General features: G+C 38.3%; 4 protein-coding genes across 5 annotated transcripts in view; 2 read left to right on the top strand and 2 right to left on the bottom strand.

Annotated features, from left to right (window-relative positions):
* LOC107672432 (zinc finger protein 37-like) overlaps positions 1-2,558 on the bottom strand; it is a 7,825-nt gene extending 5,267 nt beyond the window's left edge. Inside the window, exons 1-4 of the mRNA XM_016465619.1 lie at positions 2,546-2,558; positions 1,916-2,179; positions 667-797; positions 464-581 (exon numbers count right to left, since the gene is read on the bottom strand). Coding sequence (XP_016321105.1) covers positions 464-581; positions 667-797; positions 1,916-2,179; positions 2,546-2,558 — 526 coding nt within the window. The remainder of the gene's footprint in view (positions 1-463; positions 582-666; positions 798-1,915; positions 2,180-2,545) is intronic.
* Positions 2,559-2,671: 113 nt separating this feature from the next.
* LOC107672477 (histone-lysine N-methyltransferase PRDM9-like) lies at positions 2,672-4,960 on the bottom strand. Its single transcript, XM_016465680.1, has 4 exons — positions 4,677-4,960; positions 3,752-3,839; positions 3,532-3,634; positions 2,672-3,437 (listed from the first exon to the last, which is right to left on the bottom strand). Exons 1-4 carry the CDS (start codon positions 4,913-4,915, stop codon positions 2,818-2,820), a joined length of 1,050 nt encoding a protein of 349 aa, XP_016321166.1. The 5' UTR covers positions 4,916-4,960; the 3' UTR covers positions 2,672-2,817.
* A 1,327-nt stretch (positions 4,961-6,287) lies between these two features.
* On the top strand, positions 6,288-8,573 carry LOC107672478 (6-phosphogluconolactonase-like). Of its 2 annotated transcripts, none has more exons than XM_016465682.1 (6): positions 6,288-6,390; positions 6,772-7,041; positions 7,521-7,628; positions 7,710-7,811; positions 8,004-8,144; positions 8,282-8,573. In XM_016465682.1, the coding sequence occupies exons 1-6, from the start codon at positions 6,328-6,330 to the stop codon at positions 8,426-8,428; spliced, it is 831 nt and encodes a 276-aa protein (XP_016321168.1). In that variant the 5' UTR covers positions 6,288-6,327; the 3' UTR covers positions 8,429-8,573. The 2 variants fall into 2 exon arrangements, with proteins under 2 accessions (XP_016321168.1, XP_016321169.1); XM_016465683.1 differs by lacking the exon at positions 6,288-6,390 and adding an exon at positions 6,414-6,500 and having other exon boundaries at positions 8,282-8,572.
* Positions 8,574-9,012: 439 nt separating this feature from the next.
* Positions 9,013-17,762, top strand: LOC107672476 (procollagen galactosyltransferase 1-like). The gene is made up of 12 exons (XM_016465679.1): positions 9,013-9,718; positions 13,178-13,288; positions 13,373-13,490; positions 14,421-14,555; positions 14,640-14,844; positions 15,203-15,322; positions 15,390-15,466; positions 15,548-15,654; positions 15,742-15,874; positions 16,155-16,282; positions 16,383-16,589; positions 17,230-17,762. The coding sequence occupies exons 1-12, from the start codon at positions 9,471-9,473 to the stop codon at positions 17,495-17,497; spliced, it is 1,857 nt and encodes a 618-aa protein (XP_016321165.1). The 5' UTR covers positions 9,013-9,470; the 3' UTR covers positions 17,498-17,762.
* Positions 17,763-24,288: the final 6,526 nt, after the last annotated feature.

The following is a 24,288-nucleotide window of genomic DNA, read 5'->3' as shown; positions in this document are numbered from 1 at the left end:
TCTTAAAGGTGCTGTATGTAAGTTTTTGACTCTACTAAAGCATAAAAATACCATAATATGTTTGCAGATATTTAAGAAACATGCTAAGTTAACATACTTGTTTATCTGAAAAACAATGCTACAGTCAGTTATTCTCCTTTGAAAATGTGCGTTCCGGGCCGGAATGTCGGTCTCTGTTTTGGTTTGTGAAACCCGCCCACTGCCAGTTTACCCAATTGTATTTCGGGACCCCGGGTTGCCAGTTGGCGGAAAACACAGCGTATTTCATTTCATTCATGGTCAAGTGCGCTCGTTCCTGTTGGTGTCGTCAATCTGGCAACCTGTGTGTGCGCGTCAAGTCTGAGGAGGAGGGGCCGGGTGAAAAAAACCCTCTCCAATATTTTGAATTTGGACTGCAATACCTAGTTCAACCACTCGGTGTAAATCCTACATACAGCACCTTTAAAGTTCTCTCTCCACAAACCTCTCAAACTGCTACTTTCGTCTTCCTCTGGTTTATTTTTCCCAGTGCAATTGTCATCCTTCAGCGTCTCCTCATTAATCATAATCACATCTGGTTCTTCATCCAGCAAATTTATTGGCTAAAATCATTGACAATACAGAAGGAGTTAGTAAGCTGAATTCTGACATTGTATTTAAAAAACGTAAGCAGGATGTGAGACCAACCTCTTCTGTGTTGACTGAAGAGTCTAGGTGTGTGTCGTCCTTCTGACCAACATGTGACTCCTCGTGTCTCCAGAGGTTCATGCACCATTCCTTGCCAAAGACATTGTCAATTGTGGGCTGGCATTCGGTGTCTGTTGAACATGTGGGCATTAGTAAGGCTACACCACTCCTACAAAAACGCATTCTCAACAAACAGAGCTTTTCGTGTCTGCAACTTTGACATACAATTCCATTTGAAAGGGTTTCAGCTGAGCTTTTTCTACCTCAGGCCAAAAGAAACTGACTATAGTCTTGAAATATACAATACAACTCAAAATGGTACATTATTTCAACCCCGTCACAATAATTTTGTAATAAATGTACTGCAATAGTAGTATCATTCCATTTTGGCATGGCTTGCAATAAAATCATACAATTTTCACATCATATTGTAAAACATTAGTGTCCTGCCCTAAAATGGGATTCTGCTTCATGGGATTTCATTAGAATAACTGCATCAACCCAAAGAACTCGACACTTTCATAGTTGCAAATGGTCATCAACTGCAGGATGGTGGACCATCTGAGAACCATCTCAGACAACTGGATGTCTGAAGTTCATAAACACACATCAACGGACACAAGAGGCGCAAATACATCTATACAGTATTTGGGGAGGGGGGGGCTAAATTGTAACTGTTTTAAAGAAGGTTATAGTTTATTATGTTCTGGGTCCATGCCTACTCCACTGATCCAAACCAATTTTATTATCCCAGTAGTGTTAAAAACAAATTAGTTTTCAGACAAACGTAAAATTTTCAGAAATTGAAGAAAGCATGATATTTGAAACAGAACAATGCAACGTTCTTTTCTATTTATTCTTCTATCTAGAATGTAAATGTTGACGAATATGGACACCGAAATCGGCGGATATTACCATGAAAGTTATCTTCGAAAGTTTGTGCATTACAGTTTATCAAATAATGTTCACTAATGTAATCTGTGAATTATATCTGTAGTAACTCACGGAACAGGCAGTTTCCTAAAAATGACCTCACTTACAGCAACGACTATCTGTTAGCACATCAACAACAGTCCCTCAAGTTCAAGGGCACCAACATTATCCTTTGTGGGGTATGAACACACAGCCTTCAGTTGACCAGCTCAGGTCTTTAATTAGCCTGCACATCCTCATGTGACCATTTATCGCTGCATTTAATTTAGGCAAATTCACAGTAACAACACGCGTTTTATAAAAAAAAGAAAATCACCTGTAAGTCCCGGGTGGTTGAATGGAGCTTGTGACCCGTTCATCTTTCCAGCGCTTTTCCGTGCAGACTGAAGTTTATTCTCCAGAAAATGACATTTCTTTTTCAGAGATTCATTTTCGTTTGTACAGCGTGAAATCTCTAATCGCAGCAACAAAGAATTCTCCTCGAAAAGTTTGCTTATTTCCACAACAGCGGTTCTCGCCATAATTTCCATTATGGATGTTAGCTGCGTCTGAAAATCAGCAGTATTCATGATGTCCGTCGCTTACGGGAAGCTTTACAATGTCTGGAGAAAATGTTGGCTCCACTGTACTCTTAATATAGCTGTTTTTTTTTTTTTGCCAGTCACTGTCCCTATATTCAGTGCAATCTTTCTGTTGAAACCATAAATAACGTTTGGCTGAAAGGAATCATGGGATGAATTACCGTAAAACACTGTATAGAAAATACGCTAAAAAAATGCAACTATTCAGAATAACAATAGGGAAATTAAATTAAAATTAAAGTGTGACAAACATGCAAAAAAATAAGAAATCAGGACAACACTTTTTCACACCACTGTATATTTTTTTAGATTTCTACAAGCACGAAAAGAACAAGAGCATATTTTATTAATATTATCAAATTTGCCTTTTGGAATCATGGAAGAATATCAAAGGTTTTTTTCCCCAATAAAAAAATAAATATTTAAACGCATGAAAATATTCTTAATGTGTTTAATGCAATAAATTAATAAATTTAACAGAAGAAGTTTAACTGTTTTCAGACTTGATTTTAATGCTGATCTGATGCCACATGAATCAAAGTGTTTATCAAACTGTACATTGATCTCCGTGATCATAAGAGTGCAAATCAATGCAGTTTGAAACTAATATCAGCACATTTACTCAAGCTTATTGTCATTAACTAATGTTGTTGCAAGTCTGACACGACAAGTGTTTGTTAAGATTAAATTTGGTCATGAACCCTTTCCCACATTTTGTACAAGTGTAGGGTTTTTCTCCAGTGTGACTTCGCAGATGCTTGTCTAGAGTGCATTTCTGAATAAAGCCTTTTCCACAGAGCGAACATTGATATGGCTTCTCTCCGGTATGGGTGCGCTGATGGGTGTACAGGTGTCCTTTCTGAAAGTACCTCTTTCCACAGAGCGTGCACCTGTATGGCTTCTCACCTGTGTGACTCCGCTGATGTATCGTAAGTTGACTAAAGCACCTGAACCTCTTCGAACAATAGGAGCAAACAAAACGCTTGTCTCCTGAAATAGTGTTGGCACTGGATGTTCTTGTGGAGTTTGATGCACTCAAACTCTGTGCGTGACTGAAAGACATGTTTGGTTCACCATTTGGCACAGTCTGGTTCACTGTGATTGTTCCGGGTGAGGAGTTTCTGTTCACTTCTGGTCTTTCTGCTTTAGATGGGACCCTTGCGGCTGTGTTTTCTCTACTTCCTCTGCCAACACAAGGAACAGTTTTGAGAACATCCTTGATGGGTGACAGGCTCTCAGCTTCACCACACTGGGTTCCTGTGGTTAAGTGTGAGTAATGTAAGTGGAAGTTATAAATTACTTAGAAACACTGGCAATTAAAATTATCCACCATTATTCAACAGTTACTTACCTGCTTCACTGTTGTCTTGACCAATCCAAACATCTACTTCCTGTTGCTCCTGCTTCACCCTACTAATTGGCTGGTTTACCTCACACTTCTGCTGTGGACTGTCCTTTGACATTGTGACATCACATTATATCTTATATTTGTATGAAATAGAAACATTACGTTTTCTACAGCTCTCATTCATTCATTCAATATGGATATTTACATAAAGAGGAGAACTTACTTGGTCTTGCTGAATTACTGTTGGGACGTCTTTTCTTGGGCCTCTACACCTGTTCAAATGACAGTGCATCTCTTCTTGGCCACATTCACTAATAAAATAAAAATAAAAGGGTTATGCACTAGTGGTCAAAAGTTTGGAATAATTAATATGTCTTAACATCTTTAAGTCTCTTATGCTCAAGGCTGCATTTATTTGAGCAAAAAAAAAAAAACTGTAACATTGTGAAAAATTCTTAAAATTTTAAGTAAGTGTTTTCTATTTGAATATATTTTAAAATGTAATTTATTCCTGTGATGCAAAGCTGAATTTTCAGCATCATTACTCCAGTCTTCAGTGTCACATGACACTTCAGAAATCATTCTGATATGCTGATTCGATGCTCAAGAAACATTTCTTATTATTAAAGTTCAAAAGAACAGCATTTATTTATTCTTTTTACACCATAAATATCTTCTCTATCACTTTTGAACAATTTAATGCATCCTTACTGAATTAAAGTATACATTTCTTTAAAAAAAAAAAAAAAAACTTTCTTAAATCAAACCTTTGAATGGAAATGTATCGCAGTTTCCACAAAAATATGAAGCAGCACAACAGTTTTCAACATTGCTAATAATAATACATGTTTCTTGAACATCAAATCAGAATATTAGAATGATTTCTGAAGGATCGTGTGACACTGAAGACTGGAGTAATGATGCTGAAAATTCAGCTTTGCATCACAGGAATAAATTACACTTGATAATATATTCAAACAGAAAACAGTCATTCTAAATTGTAGCTAAGATTTCACAATTTTTTACTGCTTTTACTGTATTTTTGATTATATATATTACATTACGTTAAATAACCATTTGGTAGCATATATTTGTCTAATAAAGTATATGCAATTATATGCTAAATAAATACCCAAAAGTGGAACTACCTCTTGGCACATGTGAAAGTCTCTGTCGGTGTTTGTCGAGTGTTTGTCCACGGCTGGACCTCCATCAGCCCCAGTCTCTTCCTCAGAGCGCTGATTTCACTGCGGCTGCGGCTGACCTCCGACAACAGCACTTCACACTCCACATCCACGAGCTTGCTTATCTCTAACACAGCTGTCTGCACAAGTGTTTCCATGATGCACGCTAACTGAGTCTGAAAGGAGGAGAGAGTGGACAGCATCTCCCAATATTTCCACAAACTATCGAAAGGAAGTCACAAACTTTATTTAACAGATATATACAGATTCGACTGCTATTCATATACTTCAGCTAGTCGTATGTTTTAACGTGATAATGCCACGATCGTGTGACACTGAAGACTGGAGTAATGATGCTGAAAATTCAGCTTTGCATCACAGGAATAAATTACACTTGATAATATATTCAAACAGAAAACAGTCATTCTAAATTGTAGCTAAGATTTCACAATTTTTTACTGCTTTTACTGTATTTTTGATTAAATAAATGCAGCCTTGGTGAGCATAAGATCATTTTTAAAAAAACATTAAACAATCTTAACTATTCCAAACGTTAGAGAATAAATTAAATAAGTATGGTTCATGGCATTGACTGTGGACTTTATTCAGCATGGTTGCATATTATATATGTTATATGACTGCAGAGGCTGCATATATATATATATATATATATTAGACAAATATATGCTACCAAATGGTTACTTAACGTAATGTAATATATATATATATATTAGTGCTGTCAAACCACATCCACGAGCTTGCTTATCTCTAACACAGCTGTCTGCACAAGTGTTTCCATGATGCACGCTAACTGAGTCTGAAAGGAGGAGAGAGTGGACAGCATCTCCCAATATTTCCACAAACTATCGAAAGGAAGTCACAAACTTTATTTAACAGATATATACAGATTCGACTGCTATTCATATACTTCAGCTAGTCGTATGTTTTAACGTGATAATGCCACATAAACTGTTTCCACAGTTTTCATCTTACACACCAAAGGTTCCCTCTCCTACGTTTAGCTCAACGTAAATGATTTTTCTTCTTCTTCTTCTTCTAATAACGTTTTATGGCGGATGGCAAACCAACTTCTGGTGCAAAATGATTTATCTAAATATGGCGCACTAGCGCCATCTATTGAAATGGAGCCGTTTGAGTGCCAGCCAGAGGGAAAATCAAATGTTGTAAATATAATTTTCGATTATTTACTGCTGATATGTCTTTTTGCATCCATAGAGACATTTTTAGGCTCTTAAATTAGTCTTAAATTGTCACAGATAAATTGCAATTTATCTGTTCCTTACATATTGTGATAATGCTAATAAATATGGTCAAATATGGTTATAAATATGGTAAAAAAATTATATTATATTATATTATATTATATTATATTATATTATATTATATTATATTATATTATATTATATTATATTATATTATATTATATTATATTATATTATATTATATTATATTATATTATATTATATTATATTATATTATGATGGGATTTGAGACTCCAAGGCCGTGAAATCAACTGAATATTTAGAAACGGAGCTTGACTCGTCAGCACTACATTACCCAGAATGCAACAGTAGGCAACGTTCGCTGCGATTGGATGTTGGTCAGATCGCGTGAGAGGCACGTAAAGGAAATCTCACTATTAAGAAAACATTCCTTGGTGAGTGAAATGTAATTTATTCGTTTTTACAGCTTCCATAAGCCAGCATGGAAGTATAAAAGCACGATAAAATCATAATTTTGACGTGTTATTATTATCCGAGTTTGTCGGTAGGCTCTTAGTGCACTTATTCTACTGCTCTCACATTTCGGTGCAATAACTTACTTCCTTCATTCATTCGACTTTATCAAACCTGCACTGCCCAATCAAATTAAACAGTACACGTTGTTCACAACACCTGAATTGCAGACGGCAGTTAACTAATTGTTTCTTTTTTCTGGTCATGCTAAGTTGGACGCATGAGTTGTGCAGAGTCAGTTGACTTATGCATTGCTTCATATCTGACCTGACTGGCATAATCATTGCCTCTCTTTATTTCAGAGAATTATGTCTGGACGAAGAGTGGTGGTTTTCCCCTCAGTGGCCGAGCTTGGATCCACTCTGGCCCAGCTGGTGTCCTCTCGAGCAGAGAAAGCTCTCAGCACAGGTGCAAGCTTCTCTCTGGGCCTTTCAGGAGGGAGTTTGGTGTCCATCCTGAGTAAGGAGCTGCCAGCTGTCCCAAACCTGGACTGCAGCAGATGGCTCATTGGGTTCTGTGATGAGAGACTCGTTCCATTCACTGATCCTGAGAGCACTTATGGCTTATATAAGGTAACTCGGTACATATTAGAAGGAGTGGCAGTCTTTTACTTATACTACAAAACCTGTAGAGTGAATCAAGTCAATCATAGTTTTCAGTCACATGACACAGAGACCAAGAGGTAAAACATCTGTAGAACTGCAGCACAGGCCTGTCAAATATTTAGATCACCCCTCAAAAGAATGGAATCAAAGATATGGGAACAAACTGCAAGTTTTGGGCACTTGCAATCCATAACCAAACAAATAGTTTACCCAAAAATGAAACTTTACTCACACTCAGACCATCCAAGATGTGAGTAAGTTTGTTTCTTCGTGGTAACAGATTTGGAGAAATTTAGCATTACATCACTTGCTCATCAACAATGGATCCTCTGCAGTGAATGGGTGCCGTCAGAATGAGAGTCCAAACAGCTGATAAAAACATCACAATAATCTGGGCTGATCATGTCATGTGAAAACTATGATTACTGATTGATTTTTATATCCAGAATCAGTTGTTTGGGAAAATCATCATTCCAGAAGAAAGGATTTTGGCTATAGATCCTTCTTTACCTGTGCAAGAATGTGCTGATGACTATGCTGGTAAACTGAGCAAGGTGCGATTTCGTTTTTCTAGACAGATTACATTAAACTCATTCGTTTTTGGGGTTTTTTCAAATTCATATTTGTCATTGTAGGCTTTTAACACGGAGCAAATACCGGTTTTTGACATGCTGTTGCTGGGAATAGGACCAGATGGACATACCTGCTCTCTCTTTCCAGATCATCCTTTATTACAGGTTTCAGATAAATTCTTGATAAAGCCGCAATATAACATCTACTTTTAGTGTAGCATGTATCCCACTTATTACAGAATCCTGTTGATTCTCCCATTGACCCTTTATCTGTTTTGAAATGGAATTCTGTGTAAATATTTTATTGGCTTGCTTTTTTTAAGTATCTCTGTGTTATGGGAAATGTGATTTTTGTAGGAAAGCCAGAGGACAGTGGCGCCCATCTCTGATTCCCCCAAACCACCGCCTCAGCGTGTCACTATGACATTACCCACCGTTAACGCTGCTCGATGTGTAGTGTTTGTGTCAACTGGGGGCAGCAAAGCTCCTGTACTTAAGGTAAGTACTTTCTATTGTGTTTCAGACCAGACTTTTGGACCCTATTGTATATCTGTAATTGTAAATGTTACATTTTTCTTTATTATTCTTCATCTTACTGCTTCGGTTTTGATTCTGTATTTTCTGTACTTTTGTAGCAAGTATTGGAGGGTGGAGAAGGCCCTGCACTTCCAGCAGCTCTGGTCGCACCTAGACAGGGAGAGCTCTTCTGGCTAGTGGATGAGCCAGCAGCTGCCTCCCTCACATCTCAGGTGGAGAGGCCAGGTCCCGGAGCAAAGCTCTGAATTTAGGAGACAGAACTTGTAAAAACACTGTCTAGTATTCTTATGAAGTCCTTAAAAAGCACTATGTTTGCAAAGATTTTTTTAAATTATCATTATATTATAATTACTGCAATTATCATTACTACTGTAAAACTATTATGGGATCTATGAAGCTTTCAGAATCCAACTTTATATATATATATATATATATATTTATATATATATATATATATATATATATATAAAACAATAAAGTAGTAGAACAAACGCACACCTTTTTACTAATACTACGTTACCATGGCTTTATTATAATAACAATGACTGTGGAAACTATTTTCCGACGTTTTTTCTCAGAATTGTGAGATATAAACTCAGAAATTCAGGGGGAAAAGTCGTGGCAGAAACAAATAAAATACAGATTATTGGAGTACATTTTACAAGAACATACTATTCTACTATATATATATATATATATATATATATATACAACATTTTTATTACTTGAAATAAAAAATGCATTATAAAACCTTAAACTTATACTAGAATATACAATGTTTACTAATCTGCTAGAGATATAGATATATATAATTTGTTTTTGTTTTTTATAAAGACAGCTAATGTTTTGAAATATAAATGAATGTAACGCAGGGCTCTTCAACTCGGCTCCTGAGTCCTGGAGGGCCGGTGTCCTGCAGAGTTTAGTTCCAACCCTAATTAAACACACCTGACCAGGCTAATCAAAGTATTCAGGACTATTTAAAAATGATGAACAGGTGTGCTGGATAAGGGTTGGAAGTAAACTAGCAGATCACTGGCCCTCCAGGACCGGAGGTGACTAGCCTTGCTGTAACGTGTTACTATGCTCTTGGTTTGCAGATTACCAGAACGTGTCCCTCCTCTTTAAACGTCAGCGTAACATCCCCTTTAACTCGCTCGTCTCCCAAACTGCAGTGTTGTCAATGCAGGCTGATTTTGGTCGGCGGAATTATTTAAACTATAGGTACCCGTTTTAACTTTCTACCTCTGGGTGTAACAGTGTGGTTAGCTGTAAGAGCTCGTATGCATGTTCGTAAAGAGTGTGTGCAGTACAATGCTCTGGTTCGTGTTGTTCGTGTCGGTGCTGTGGTCCTGTCTGATGAATACTGGACCAGCTCAAGGATACTTCCACGAAGAGCGCTGGAGCCCGGAGTCTCCGATATTAGCTCCCCGAGTAATGATCGCTCTCATCTGCCGTAACGCCCAGCACTCGCTGCCACATTTCCTCGGTACTATCGAGCGCCTCGATTACCCTAAAGACCAGATCGCGCTGTGGTAAGTGTGTGTGTGTGCGCGTTTTTGTGACAAATGAGGACATACATTTGTATAATGACAAGGGTATGACATAGGTATTACAAGGAGAAGGTGACTTTTCAGGACATTACCCCATGTCCCCACTTTTCAAAACGGTTATAAATCACACAGAATGGAGTGTATTGAAAATCTGAAATAGCACAAAGTTTCCAGTAAGGGGTAGGTTTAGGGGTAGGGTTGGTGTAGGGCAATAGAATATACGGTCTGTACAGTATAAAAACCATTACGCCTATGGGATGTCCCCACTTTTCACAAAAACAAAACGTGTGTGTGTGAGACGGCGTGCAGCTGCTCAGAGTCAAGACTCCTGTGTTACTGATGTCATAACGCTAGAATCTCATAACCCGTCATAATGCCTGTAGTATGTGTGCGCGTGGTAATCGTACGAATTCTTCATTAGTTCTAAGTTTTCCAATAGTGACTAACGTTAGTACTTACTTGTCCATGACATACGAAGTGACTACTAGTCAATTTCCCCAACATTTCCTTTATTGTTAATAGTAGCAAACTTAACATCCGAGTAGTGTGTTTTTTTTCCAGTTGTTGCTTTTAACTATTCCAGTTTAACTATTCATTCATATGTACTAGGACTTATTACTATTACTTTAATTTTATTATTACTATGTTACAAGTAACTATCCTCGTATTTAATAGTATCTACTTGAGCTGTACTAGTACTTAATTATTAGATAGGCCTACCCCTGTCTTTTTACCAGACACTAGTATCCCATATGTGACCCTGGACCACAAAACCAGTCATAAGTAGCACGGGTATATTTCTAGCAGTAGCCAACAATACATTGTATGGGTCAGAATTATGTATTTTTCTTTTATGCCAAAAATCATTAGGATATTAAGTAATGATCATGTTCCATGAAGATATTTTATACATTTCCTACTGTAGATATATCGAAACGTAATTTGATTAGTAATATACATTGGTAAGAACTTCATTTGGACAACTTTAAAGGTGATTTTCTCTTATTTGAATTTTTTTTGCACCCTCAGATTCCAGATGTTCAAATAGTTGTATCTCGGCCAAATATTGTCCTATCCTACAAAAAAAAAAAGAAGCTTATTTATTCAGCTTTCAGATGATTTCAAAAAAATTGACCCTTATAACTGGTCTTGTGGTCCAGGGTCACATTTGTTACTTGTGGCACTACTTTCAATTGCTTTCTGGACTAGGTTTTCATTCTTGGTGTCTGTGAAGTGAACATCTGGCTGCCAGCAACTCAATGCTCTGGAGGGTAAATTTAAGAAGAAAAAAAAACTTAGATGGGAGGGGCTTCTCCATACTCGCTGTGTCCTGCTCATCTCTGCCAGCTTTACTTGAAAGTTTCCTTTAAAGTTGTCATTGTCCTAACCAGTGAATGAAGAGCTCTGTTGTAAAGGTGTCATTTACCAAGAACGCTCTGAAGCTTGCCGTAGTCGTGCCCCAGATTGAATTGTCATATAACGACAAGGGAATAGGAGTGAACACGGCAAAACAGAAATGCTGTGAAATGTTATTGATCACTGTATTAAAACATAAATAAATTATTACACGTTTTTCTGGAATACTTGGTTCTGATTGGTTAGACTCCATTTAGACTATTTGTTTAATAGTTAAATGTTTCGGAATAATGACCACTCGCCCAATATTTCTTATCCATGAATGAATTTATCTGGAGAGTATTTCGCTATAATAATGTACAGGCAGATGGACAATGATTAGCTGATTGTACATTATCATTTACTTGTACAGATTTATTTGTTTTCTGTATGTGTAAATGTGTATTTTTATGTGGTAGCATATGGGTCTCACAGACAACATGCGGCTTAAGCTTTTTTGTTACTAAAAAGCTGTCAGGTGATGGAGCTGTGGTCTAGAGGTTAGTGCACATGCATCACAGGTTTGAATTTGGCTCATGTCATTTGGTGAACCCATTTCCCCTCTCTTCCCTTTACTTATTTTTATTCTTACTGTATATACAAAAAGCAAAAAAATTAAATTGTAATTTTTCTCCCCCTGTCCTGTACGACTTGTGTGAAACACAAAAGAAGGTTTTAAAGAATGTAGGTAACCAAACAGCATGGCCAAAATATACAATAGAAGTCAATGGGAACCAAAACTGTTTGGTTACCAACATTTTCAAAATACCTTCCTTTGTGTTCAGCAGAAAAAAGAAATGCATGCAAAATGAGGGCCAATATGACAACAGAATTGTACTTTTTGGTTGGATTATCCATTAATTGGTTTTATTCATGGTTTTTTTTTTTTTTTTTTTTTACATGACTGAATTCACATGATTACTTTAAGTTACAACAACAAAAATAACCGTTTAAGGTTAGATTAAGTAGAAATAGCTTTTTAAGATAACAACTGCATGGTTTCACTTCTGTACAATGGCAGAAGCGGAAATTAATGTACATAAACCTAGTTTAGTCATAGTCATGACCTAACAGAACTCATTTAACTAGGGGGCCTCAGAAAACTTCCGCCTCAAGATTATACTAAAAAGTATTAAAAATAAATAATGATTAATCTATTAGCATAATCAAACTATCATCTGAAGTAAAATGTTAAAATAATAATAATAAAATATTAAAAACAATCAATAAAATAAAAATAGTACAAATATTTATTTTTACCCCTAAATAACTTGTTTTGAATTGAAGAACATGCATTTCATGAAACTTCTAAAGTCACAAAATGATTGTGGTTCATTTATTATCAATATTTCTAGTTTCTGTTAATAAAAAGGTTTCAAAACAAGCAGCTTTGTCAATTGCAGCAGAAATACCGGAAATATCGTAATGTATCGTGTTAAACAACAAGGGGCCTTTGAGTAAAAAAAGTTGAAAACCACTGATATAACAGTTTGAAAATAGCCTTTGTAAAAATCTGACTTGAAGTTCCTTCATGAATCAGTTTGTACTATAGTAGTAGTAGTAGCTGTTGGCCAGAGTCGCTGGGTTAACTGTTTGGATCGGTAGACTCTGAGGCATCACAGCTGTGGGAGACTCATCTGTTCATTCTGAGACGGAGCCAGTGAAAAGTAGGACGTGTGGTGTACCTTATGTCTTCAGCAGAATGGGACGCTACCTCTCCGTTTACTTTATCTTTGCCACGGTCTCTCTGTGATAACCCGATAGCATGGCAGTTTCACTTCTCATGTTCTGTTACACTTTTAGTCTAGTTCTGCTGTAGAGTTTAATTTAGAGCTTTTGTGTTTCTTCACTCGTTTCCCTGTTGCTGGTCTAAATATACATTATGCACTTGAAATGTCGTTTTAGATATGGTGTGATTATACTCTGTGCGAGTGCAGGTAATCATAAGCTCGTGTTTAGCTCATGTAATCTTTAGTTTCCACCAGATATTGTATTCTGTAGAAAGTAAAGTGCACATAATGAGCACCGTTTGTATGTTTCTGATAGGGTGGCAACCGACCACAATATTGACAACACTACTTACCTACTGCGAGACTGGCTCATCAGTGTACAGAAACTCTACCATTATGTGGAGTGGAGGCCAAAGGAGGAACCAAGGTTTGCCATGTTTCTTCACTTGTGGTTTCATGGAACTGGTTCATTTGTGCATTTCCTTGTACTACATTTCTCTTTCTCATTCAGAAAATATCATGATGAGGAAGGACCAAAGGATTGGACGAATGAGCGCTACGCCTACGTCATGAAACTGCGGCAGGCAGCACTTGAGTCTGCACGAGAGATGTGGGCAGACTATCTCATGGTGAGTTTACCACACACTATCCACTCTCTTCGCTAGGACCATGTTGGTAAATAGAGACTTGTGGCCATTGAATGGTGTGATTATTGATTAATCATCTGATTATCATGATTATTTGATCTAATCTCTGTTATTGAGATAACTGAAGTAATTGGGCAGTGTCAATTTCAATCACAAAAATGCTGAAAATGTACTCTGCCTCAAGCCATCCGAGATGTAGAGGGGTTTGTTTCTTCATAGAAACAGATTTGGAGAAATGTAAAATTACATCGCTAATGGATCCTCTGCAGTGAATGGGTGCCGTCAGAATGAGAGTCCAAACGGCTGATAAAAACATAACAATAATCCACACCACTCCAGTCCAGCAATTAACGTCTTGAAGTGAAAAGTGGTGACCATTACTTTGCATCCTTTATACATAAAATTGCTTTCTCCGAAAAAATTAGTCTTGTCTGAATCAGGAGAGAAATATGCACAAATGAATTACTGTTTACAAGCCAAAACAGTCCTAAACAAATGGATCGGTGGATTTTGGTGCGAGAACCCAACAGGGGATGAACTGGGATGAACTCTGGTATTTTGGCCAGAAGTGACAGTTTAAATGATGACTGTATGTGAACACTCATTAAGAACATACAGTTCTAGAAACTTCTTAAATTACTAAATAAATCCGTATTAATTAAATCAAGGCTCCCAGTTTCTGTTAGAAATTGAATACATTGGATACACTACAAGAAATATCTTAATGGGGGGGACCTTGAATACTGTGTTGGACACAATCAATAACACTGAACACCACTGATTTAGAGTCGTGATTGTATTTGATTTTACTTCCTGATCTGCCTTTTGGTGACTATCTTGAGTAAGCTTTGTTTTTGTAGGCAGCTCGTTTGTGCATGCATGCAAATGTATTGTTATTTTCTATCTTTCCAGATGATTGATTGTGATAATCTCCTGATCAACCGAGACGTCTTATGGAAACTAATAAAGGAGAACAAGACGGTTGTGGCACCAATGATGGAGTCTCGTGCTGCCTACTCAAACTTCTGGTGTGGAATGACATCCCAGGTACAGTTCCTCTGAATACGTGCGTGTGATCTTTCACTTTCTCCAGAAATATGAAAAAACAAACATATGATCAAACTTCTCCAGGGCTACTATAAACGAACCCCTGCCTACATCCCCATGCGCAAGCAAGTGCGTAGGGGTTGCTTTGCCATTCCCATGGTGCACTCGACTTTCCTGGTTGACCTGCGGAAAGAAGCTTCCAGACTGCTTGCTTTTCACCCACCACATCCAGACTACACCTGGGCCTTTGACGACATTATAGTCTTTGCTTTTTCAGCCCGCATGGCAGGTGGGTGCCACGACAGATACCCACAATCCATGCCTGTTAACCTAAAATCAAAATCATTTATGTTGCTCCAAACCTGAATGACTGACTTTCTTCTGTGAAGCACAAAAGAAGATATTTTGAAGAATATTTACAATGAAGTCCAAGCACAATGACTTTTGTATGGACAAAAAAACAACACTGAAACATTTTTAAAATATCATCTATTATGTTCCAGAGAAGAAAGAACATCAGGCAGGTTTGAAATGACATGAGTGTATAAATGATGACTGAATTTACATTTTCGTATGTACCATTCATTTAAGATGATGTTGTGCCTATTATTCCACACTTTTATTTGTATTCTCTGTGGTTTTTGCAGAGGTACAAATGTTTATTTGTAACAAGGAGACTTATGGGCATCTGCCAGTGCCTCTTCGTGCCCACAGCACCATGCAGGATGAAGCTGACAGCTTTATTCATACTTTGCTGGAGGTCAATGGTACGTTTCAGCTTCACAAAAAAATACTTATGCTTTATCGAATGTAACCACCTCTTTTCATTTCCAGTGCGAAATCCTCCAGTTGAGCCTTCCAGATACTTGCCCAAACCTGTCAAAAGACCTGACAAAATGGACTTTGATGAGGTAAACGTGTGGGTTGGTTGTACTGATTGGAATGGTTCTTTTGTAACGTTGTATTCAGTGTGCTTTTATGTATTTCCAAAGGTATTTATGATCAACCTGAAAAGGCGGGCCGACCGGCGTGAGTGCATGCTGAGGGCGCTGAGAGAGCAAGAAATCGACTGCAAGATTATAGCAGCTGTTGATGGCAAGTAAGTTCACTTCTGTTACCGTCAAACAAATGCAGCATTCATTTCCAGCACGAAACATTTGCTCACAGCCTTTCTTTTATATGCCAGAGCTATGAACGTCAGTGAGATCCATGCTATGGGAGTCCACATGCTTCCCGGCTACAGTGACCCCTACCATGGCAGACCTCTGACGAGAGGAGAGATGGGCTGCTTCCTGTCCCACTATAACATCTGGAAAGAGGTCTGGCTCATATCCCAGTTTGTAGTTCTGTTCCCAAATCTAGCAAGATGCCTTACTCTCTGCTGCCTACATAAACTACCATTGAAATGTTTGGGGTCAGTAAGATTTTTTTTAATGTTTCAAGTCACTTATACTCACCATGTTTTGGAAGCGCCTTGTGTTAATATCTGACTTAAAATACTGTCTAATTAGGCAGCTCGTTTTGGAAGAGAATGTGAATATAGACTCAGGGTTTTTGTGAGCATCTAAAGCTTTGATGTTTATATGCTGTAATACACAGATTGTAGACAGAGGCCTGAAGACCTCGCTGGTGCTTGAAGATGATTTGCGGTTTGAGATTTTCTTCAAGCGCCGCCTACAGAATCTGATGCGTGAGGTGGAGAGTAAGGGTCTGGACTGGGACCTCATGTGAGCGGCTCTTTTTGTGTACAATCATTGGCTGCACTCAATTTTGGGGTTATGTATCGATGGGAGCTTTGTTCATGTTGGTTGTTGTGTGTTTTTGCAGTTATATTGGGAGGAAGAGGATGCAAGTGGACCGACCTGAGAAGGCAGTACCAAACATTCGCAACCTGGTGGAGGCGGACTATTCCTATTGGACCTTGGGCTACATGATGTCATTACAAGGAGCCAAAAAGCTCCTCAAAGCAGAACCAATCAGTAAAATGTTGCCTGTGGACGAGTTCCTTCCTATTATGTTTAATAAGCATCCTGTGTAAGTACTACAAATGGAGGAAGTCATCTACACATCCCATATATGCAAGTAACATTACTTCTAGATCAATTATTCCACAATAGATTTATATATATCAAGAAGGTCCTGTGATTTATAGTCTAAAGTGAGTTTTAGAATGTAATTGATATCGGTCAATCAAACACTGAACACCAAAACACACAGTATATGCTTACACACACAAACAAACTGTGAGAAATAAAATTGTTTTGTTTTTTTCTGACAGTTGCAAGTTTACATCTCACAGTTCTTTTTTTCTTAGAATTGCAGGATATAAACCTGCAATTGCGAGAAATAAAGTTAGAATTGTGAGCTATAAACTCAATTTTATTGTTTACATATCACAATTCTGAGAAAAGTCAGAATTGTTATACGTAAATTCACAGTTACCCTTTTGTTTATATTCAGTGGCAGAAACCGGTTCCATAGTGAAATGTAATGTTTTTTTAACACTTAATTGCATATTAATTAACTAATGTGTTCTAGTTTAAACCTATATTAAATGCAATTAGTTGGCAAAGTTTTCAGAAAATGTATTTATTGGTATTATGTTATTATGTTTTGCCTTTGTCTAATTTCACTCTGTCGTCTTCTTTACATCTAATACCATCATCCTCTTCAGATCGGATTACATGGATCAGTTTGAGACGAGGGACCTGAAAGCATTTTCAGCGGAGCCCTTGCTTGTGTTTCCTACACGCTACACAGGTGAACCTGGGTATATCAGTGACACAGAAACCTCCACAGTGTGGGACAATGAGACAGTGCGCACAGACTGGGACAGGAAGCACTCGGGTAAAACCCGGGAACAGGCTGAGATCAGCACAGAGGCCCAAAACTCAGATGTGCTCCAGTCTCCTCTGGACAGAACAGCTCGAGACGAACTATGAGAGACATTGTTTTGGACACACCACTAGACTTGCTTCTGGGGGCAAAGTCTAGTTCCACCTTATAAGCACAATATATCTAACCAGAAGAGGCCTTTTTAGAGATTTTTTTTTTTTTATTGGTTGTTTGCCTGAAGAAAAAATCTTTTTGAGTTTAAACATCTGTCCCTTTATTTGTAGATTTGTAACAGAGGCCTGACTGCGCTTTCTGATGACAACAGCATCTGTTCTTCACTGTATCCTGCGATTTAAAAATGCCAGGAGCCGGGTTCCTGAAGATCTTCTTAAGAAAGAATTTAGCAGATTTACTAAGATAAATGTTAAGTTTGTAAGGATGTTCTTAAGGGCAATTCTTGAAAAATTCATAAAGGATTAGTTCACCCAAAAATGAAAATTTGCTGAAAATGTACTCCCCTTCAGGCCATCCAAGATGTAGATGAGTTTGTTCTTCATCAGAGCAGATTTGGAGAAATTAAGCATTACTTCACCTACTCACTAATGGATCCTCTGCAGTGAATGGGTGCCGTCAGAATGAGTCAAAACAGCTGATAAAAACATCACAATAATCCACAATTAATCCACACCACTCCAGTCCATCAATTAATGTCTTGTGAAGTGAAAAGCTGTGTGTTTGTAAGAAACAAATACATCATTATGGCATTTTAACTTTAAATTGTGACTTCTGGCCAAAATATGTGTTCATAATTCATAATAACTCTTCCTCCAGCCTTGTCTAAAATGGGAGAAATGAGCACAGATCAACCACCATTTACAAGCAAAAACAGTCTAAAACAATCATATGTTGGTGGAATTTGATGTTGAGAGGATGACAGGAGATGGATGTTTTCACTGGAGGAAACTTTATTATAGATTATGGGCTTATGTATTTTGGCCAGAAGTGCCTTAATAATAGAATAAGCAAGTGTTGTAATGCTAAATTTCTCCAGATCTGTTCCTATGAGGAAACTGGCTCCTCTACATCTTGGATGGCCTGAGTAAATTGTCAACAAATTTTCATTTTTGGTTGAATTATTCTTGGTAAGTTTTGTTTTTACAACATAAAAAAGAAATGTTATACAGTAAGTTCTTCATTTTTAGAGTTACAAAACTTTCTTAACTTTATTCCTTCTTACGTTTAGAAATAAGAAGAAAACAGCAGCTAAGAAGAATTTTATCTTGAGGATATTTTGTGAATCCGTCCACTGGTGTTTTTAGAACAGTTTGATGAATCAATCTGAAAAAAAAAACCCAGAAATAATCACATGTAACTAATATTTTTCTTGCAGTGTTCACTTTCCAGACATGAACATAGTCATTCTAAACACTAATAAAAGAGACATGAAACCTGTTGTTATTTTAAGGCACGAAGCATGTTATTTTAACTTGAAGGATGTTATTTTTAGGCCTTGTGATACCATTACTCTCTTTGGTGGTGTTTCAGAATGTTACTTCCCTTCATCAAAACCAACAACCATAAACGCCTCACTGTGTGGTTTTTCTGTCGTATCGTCAGGACAGCAATTAAAGGTCTACACACATTCCACACGGCAACATTCCCATTTTTTGGGTTCTCACTTTTTTACACAGGACAGCCGAGCAGGCTTTACATGTGCTTGATATTAATTTTTGTCATTGCGCAGCTGTTTAGTCACAATGTCGTACTATCACTATGTATGTAACCGTGACTGTATTTCACCAACTGTGCCTTAAATATAAAGAATGGTTAAAACACCAAATAAATTCACCAAAATAAATATTATGTCTCTTTATTTCCAGCAGATTCATTAGAGGCTGCATGTCGTTTCTGTAGAGATAATGACGTGCCATATATTTTTGACCATTTTGTCAGTCATAACATCTATATTCGTCTTCCAGGTTTAATTATATGACAGCTGCGTAGCCACAAGACAAACATCATGATGCTGGCACAGGCCTGCTAACCATTTTCCTGCATGCTGAAGATAGATGATGATGATGTGACTACTGCTTTGAGTATAGATATCAATTCACTGGTGGGTAAAATTAGCTTAAATGCTTTAGAGGATATCTAAAAAAGATTCAGAATCGGAACAAATTATTATTATAAGATGTTATGCAGTAGGTAATTATTCTCACTGCTCATCTTACCAGTGTTGTGAAGCACAACAGGTGCTACCATGATGTTGCATGGCTTTGAGACGGGCGGATTTAGTGAATTGGGGGCCCCAGGCAAATAATAAAAAAATATAGGAATGGGGCCCTATACATTTTCACACATTTTCCTAGATCAACCTTGAGGTTCCTTGTTTGTTAAAGTGTCACACGTTTTAAACTCAACAAAATGGTAAAATACATATATCAAGAGCATGCTCACAGATGAGAACAAAACAGCGTTGGATGAAGTGGATTAGAGCCCTGCACGAGTCTCAAATCGGCCCTAGCCCGTCTTTTTCCCCTTTTCCCAAAAAGAGCTTATACTACTGTTTCAGCTATTAAAATAGTTCAGTTTTGTATGTAATGGAAATTTAGTTTTTTTATATATATATATAAAGTACGTTTAGAAAAACGTTTGGAGCATTTTTTGTTCGTTAATATGTACGTTTTTTTATTAAATTTTAAAACAGCCATTTCCAGGCCTGGAAAAGTTCTGGAAAAGTCATGCATTTTTTTCCTTAAATCTCTGTATAATAGAATTATGTTTAATCTGCTTTCGAGTTTATAATGAGGGAAATTCCTGCAAACATATTCAATAGAGCATGTAGGTTAGATGAGTAAATAAATCCACACATACTATCAGATTAAATCAGTCATTTGAAAAGAGCGTGTGATTCAGCTGTACTGTGTCTTCTCTCACTCTCAAAGCGGCTTCACAACAGCGCATCTCATGTGCACAACTGCACACTACTGATTCTCGCGTGCTGTTCTGTTTTTCTTCCTACTTCCTTTCATTTCAGTCGTGATAAAAAAAAACACGTGAAACTTCAACAGGTTATGGGCCCAGGTCTTCGCTAAAAAGGTGCTTTTTACACAGAATTTTTTGTGTGTGACATAGATAGTGTTGTGGAACTCACAATGGAGGATAGACTGTTTATTGAAAAGCTAAGCGGGCCAGAGAACTGGGCAACGTGGAAATTTCAAATGGAGCATTTGATGAAAGCAAAAGGACTATGGTGGTGGAGACTGACAACGTGCCAGAGGGAGCAAATGCACAGACAAGGGCAGAAAAAGCGGAAAGAAAAAGCGTTTTCTGTGTTGGTGCTGAATGTGAGTACACCACAATTGTATCTGATAACAAGCTGTAAGACCCCTAAAGAAGCGTGGGACATGCTGAAAGGACATTTTGAGAGAGACACTCTTGAAAACAAGTTGTTTCTGAAGAAAAAATACTTCAGATGTGAAATGAAGGAAGGAGAGAGCATAACTGAACATTTGAAACGAATGAAAGAACTAACTGATCAGCTATGAGCAATAGGTGCTGTAACTGAAGATTACAAATTGAAGAATTGAGGATCAAATTGTAACACTGCTGGGTAGTTTGCCATCAAGCTATGCTACAATTGTCACTGCACTGGAAACTAAGTTGGACAATTTAACACTGCAGTTTGTTCAGCAAGCATTAATAAATTAAGAACAAAAGCGAGTGTCTGCTGATGGTAACTATGGCAGTGGTATGTCTAGTGGAGCTGTGTCCGGTGGTGCGTCAGCGATGTCAACGCAAGTTCGCGGTGATATGCAGTCTAACTCTAAGGCAGTGAAAGCTGGTAAATCCAGCTCATGGAGATGTTACAAGTGTGGGATAGAGGGACATATCAAGCATGACTGTCCAAGTAAAGAAAAAAGGAATAAAACCCACAAGGCCAAAAACGTAACATGTGAAGATGCAGAAGACTTGTCTGAGAGTGCTTTTATCGCTAAAGAGGCAAACCAGGATAAAATGATGCAACAAAACGAGTGGTTGATCGACTCTGGAGCCTCAAAGCACATAACATGTCATGAAGAAATCCTCCAAAACTACCAGCAATTTCCAAGACCACAGTCTGTGAAGCTCGGTGATGGCAGAGTGGTTGATGCCCTAGGTTTTGGTAACGTTAAACTGAGAATGACATTCAAAGTCAGTGATGTAAAAAATGTCACAATGTTTGATGTTCTGTATGTTCCCAAGTTATCGGGGAAACTCTTCTCAGTGGGAGCTGCTGTCAGAAGAGGAAATACGGTGCAGTTCAAGAAGTCTCGCTGTTACGTCCATAGTAAAGATGGAGATCTCCAAGGAATGGGAACACAAAGATCTGATGGGTTGTATCAGCTGGATGTCGAGGGAAGTTCGCCTGACTGTCACTGTGTGTCAAGTGCTTTAGTAACAGCCAGCTTGTGGCACCAGTAAGGGATACTCACAGAAGTATGGTGCTGACTATGATGAAACTTTTTTACCTGTAGTAAGATTTAGCTCAATTCGTATGTTGCTGTCCTTCGCCGTCCAGAATAATAATGTGCATCAGATGGATGTAGTAACTGCATTTCTAAATGGACACCTGGATGAGGAAATCTACATGGAGCAACCAGAGGGATTTGTCAGATCAGGGGAGGAACATTTGGTATGCAAATTGAAAAAGTCAATATACGGGCTTAAGCAGTCCTCTCACTGCTGGAGCAAAACTTTCACAGAGTTCATGAAGAACATTGGTTTCAAACAGAGTACATCGGACCCATGTGTGTTTGTGAGATTTCAACAGGAGCTGGAGATATTGGCTGTATATGTTGATGATCTGATCCTGATCATGGAGTCGATGGAAAGCATGAAAGAGCTGAAACTTGCTCTAAAGCGCTACAAGATGAAGGACATGGGAGAGCTTTCCTATATCTTGGGTATCTCTGTCATCCAAGACAAGGAGAGAAATTGTGTGTTTCTTCATCAGAAGCATTACATAGAAGCCATTCTTCAAAAATATGGCATGCATGATGCCAATCCTTTTGCAACTCCAACTGATGCAAATGTGAAGCTAAAAAAGAATGATGGTGTAAGCAAGCCTGTGAACTCAAGTACTTACCAGTCCATGGTAGGTAGCCTACTGTATGCTGCAATGGCCACACGACCTGACATAGCACAAGCAGTGAGTGTTGTATCAAAGTTCAAAGTTCAACGCTAATCCAAGTGCTGCGCATCTGACGGCGGTGAAGAGGATTCTACGGTACTTGAAGGGTACCCTGAATCTTGCTCTCAAATATGAGCGGTCAGATTCTGGAACTTTGATTGGATACTCAGATGCTGACTGGGCTGGTGACCAGGATGATCGTCGCTCGACAACCGGCAATATGTTCTTACTGGGTGGAGGAGCCGTGAGCTGGCTCAGCAAGAAACAGTCAACTGTTGCTCTTTCGACAGCAGAGGCTGAGTATGTTGCACTTAGTCAAGCAGCTCAGGAATGTGCCTGGCTTAGAAGACTACTGAGTGATCTTGGAATGCATGTTACACCTGTGGTGATTCTGGAGGACAACCAAGGAGCTATTGCAATCGCAAAGAATCCAGTTGACCATTCACGGACTAAGCACATAGACATTCGCTATCATTACATTCGTGAGTGTGTGCAGAATGGTCAAATCCAACTGCAATACTGCCCTACAGATGACATGAAGGCAGATATCTTGACCAAGCCATTAGTAAGACAGAAGTTTGAGTATCTTAGGAGTGAGATTGGACTTTGTTTCATTTAATTCAAGTTAGCGTAACAGTAAATAGACTAGACTGTGTTTAGTGTTAAGATTTGCCAATAGGTGTCACTGTTGTACTGACGACATTGGGTGTCGCTGCTGTTCTGTTTTTCTTCCTAGTTCCTTTCATTTCAGTCGTGATAAAAAAAACACGTGAAACTTCAACATTCCTATGCGCTCACGGTCACATCCATTGCGCGCATATCGCGCCGCCTCGTGAGTACCAAATTCTCGTTTGCACTAGCCTACTGCACGCTGCGATACAAGGTTTTCGCTCAGATTTCGGGACAGTCGACAGAATTCGAGTCATTGTTGCATCGTCACAAAACTGTATCATTTGCACATCTTTTTAAGTTTAAGCCATTCGATACTTGCGTGCTCCATATGCGCTCACAGTCACATCCATAGCGTGCATATCGCGCCTCCTCGAGAGTACCAAATTGAGTTATTTTTTTGCAGCTTGTTGCGATTACGCCGCCAAATACACACAAAAAAATTACGTCAAAATGGCCGTCCTGGCGATTATCCTCGTAAGCACAGTCGGTTTTGTCTTAACTAAATGTAAACATCTGAGAAAGAAAAGCATGTGTATCAGTATTGGATCCGTGCATTCGGGTTTGTGAGAGCAGAGACGTCGCATCTCTTTGCGGGCTCAAGTTTGTGTAGATGCTAGGCAAGCCTGCTCATAAGTTTTTTTCATTAAATATATGCACGTAATGTATACCCCCATTAATATATAATATATTACCCCCATCCTCATGAAGTGCTTTGAACGGCTAGTCGCAGCCATGGCGCATCTCTTTGCGCGCTCAAGTTTGTTGTTTCAAATGTAGATGCTAGGCAAGCCTGCTCATAATAGAAGTTTTTTTCATGAAATATATGCACGCTATAGGTCAACACAAACGTCTTTCATTGGCGCGTGAGGAGGGGATCTGTCAAATGAGGTGCCAGATCAGATTTCGGGCAAATTCGGAGGTTCCGGCACAAATTAAAGGTCCCATATTTGCAAAACTGACATTTCCTGGCTTTTTTCACGATAACTGAGGTCTAGGGGCTATTTAACTACCATATAAGTTTCAAAACAGTCAGTCCACAGTAAAATGCACACA

This window comes from Sinocyclocheilus anshuiensis, unplaced genomic scaffold (genome assembly GCF_001515605.1).
Source record: "Sinocyclocheilus anshuiensis isolate Anshui unplaced genomic scaffold, SAMN03320099.WGS_v1.1 scaffold1430, whole genome shotgun sequence".
Taxonomy (NCBI): Eukaryota; Metazoa; Chordata; class Actinopteri; order Cypriniformes; family Cyprinidae; genus Sinocyclocheilus; species Sinocyclocheilus anshuiensis.
The sequence above is the reverse complement of the archived record's forward strand: the minus strand, read 5'-3'. Positions and strand labels throughout refer to the sequence as shown.

Excerpts from the sequence above, each read along its gene's own strand:
- LOC107672476 (XM_016465679.1), top strand. The coding sequence starts at position 9,471 with ATGTTCGTAAAGAGTGTGTGCAGTACAATGCTCTGGTTCGTGTTGTTC. Across the intron at positions 13,289-13,372 it reads AGGCCAAAGGAGGAACCAAG|AAAATATCATGATGAGGAAG; the intron begins GTTTGCCATGTT and ends TTTCTCATTCAG. Across the intron at positions 14,556-14,639 it reads GGTGTGGAATGACATCCCAG|GGCTACTATAAACGAACCCC; the intron begins GTACAGTTCCTC and ends AAACTTCTCCAG.
- LOC107672477 (XM_016465680.1), bottom strand. The coding sequence starts at position 4,915 with ATGCTGTCCACTCTCTCCTCCTTTCAGACTCAGTTAGCGTGCATCATG. Across the intron at positions 3,840-4,676 it reads ACTTTCACATGTGCCAAGAG|TGAATGTGGCCAAGAAGAGA; the intron begins GTAGTTCCACTT and ends TTATTTTATTAG. Across the intron at positions 3,438-3,531 it reads TCAAGACAACAGTGAAGCAG|GAACCCAGTGTGGTGAAGCT; the intron begins GTAAGTAACTGT and ends ACTTAACCACAG.
- LOC107672478 (XM_016465682.1), top strand. The coding sequence starts at position 6,328 with ATGTTGGTCAGATCGCGTGAGAGGCACGTAAAGGAAATCTCACTATTA. Across the intron at positions 6,391-6,771 it reads TATTAAGAAAACATTCCTTG|AGAATTATGTCTGGACGAAG; the intron begins GTGAGTGAAATG and ends TCTTTATTTCAG. Across the intron at positions 7,042-7,520 it reads GCACTTATGGCTTATATAAG|AATCAGTTGTTTGGGAAAAT; the intron begins GTAACTCGGTAC and ends TTTTATATCCAG.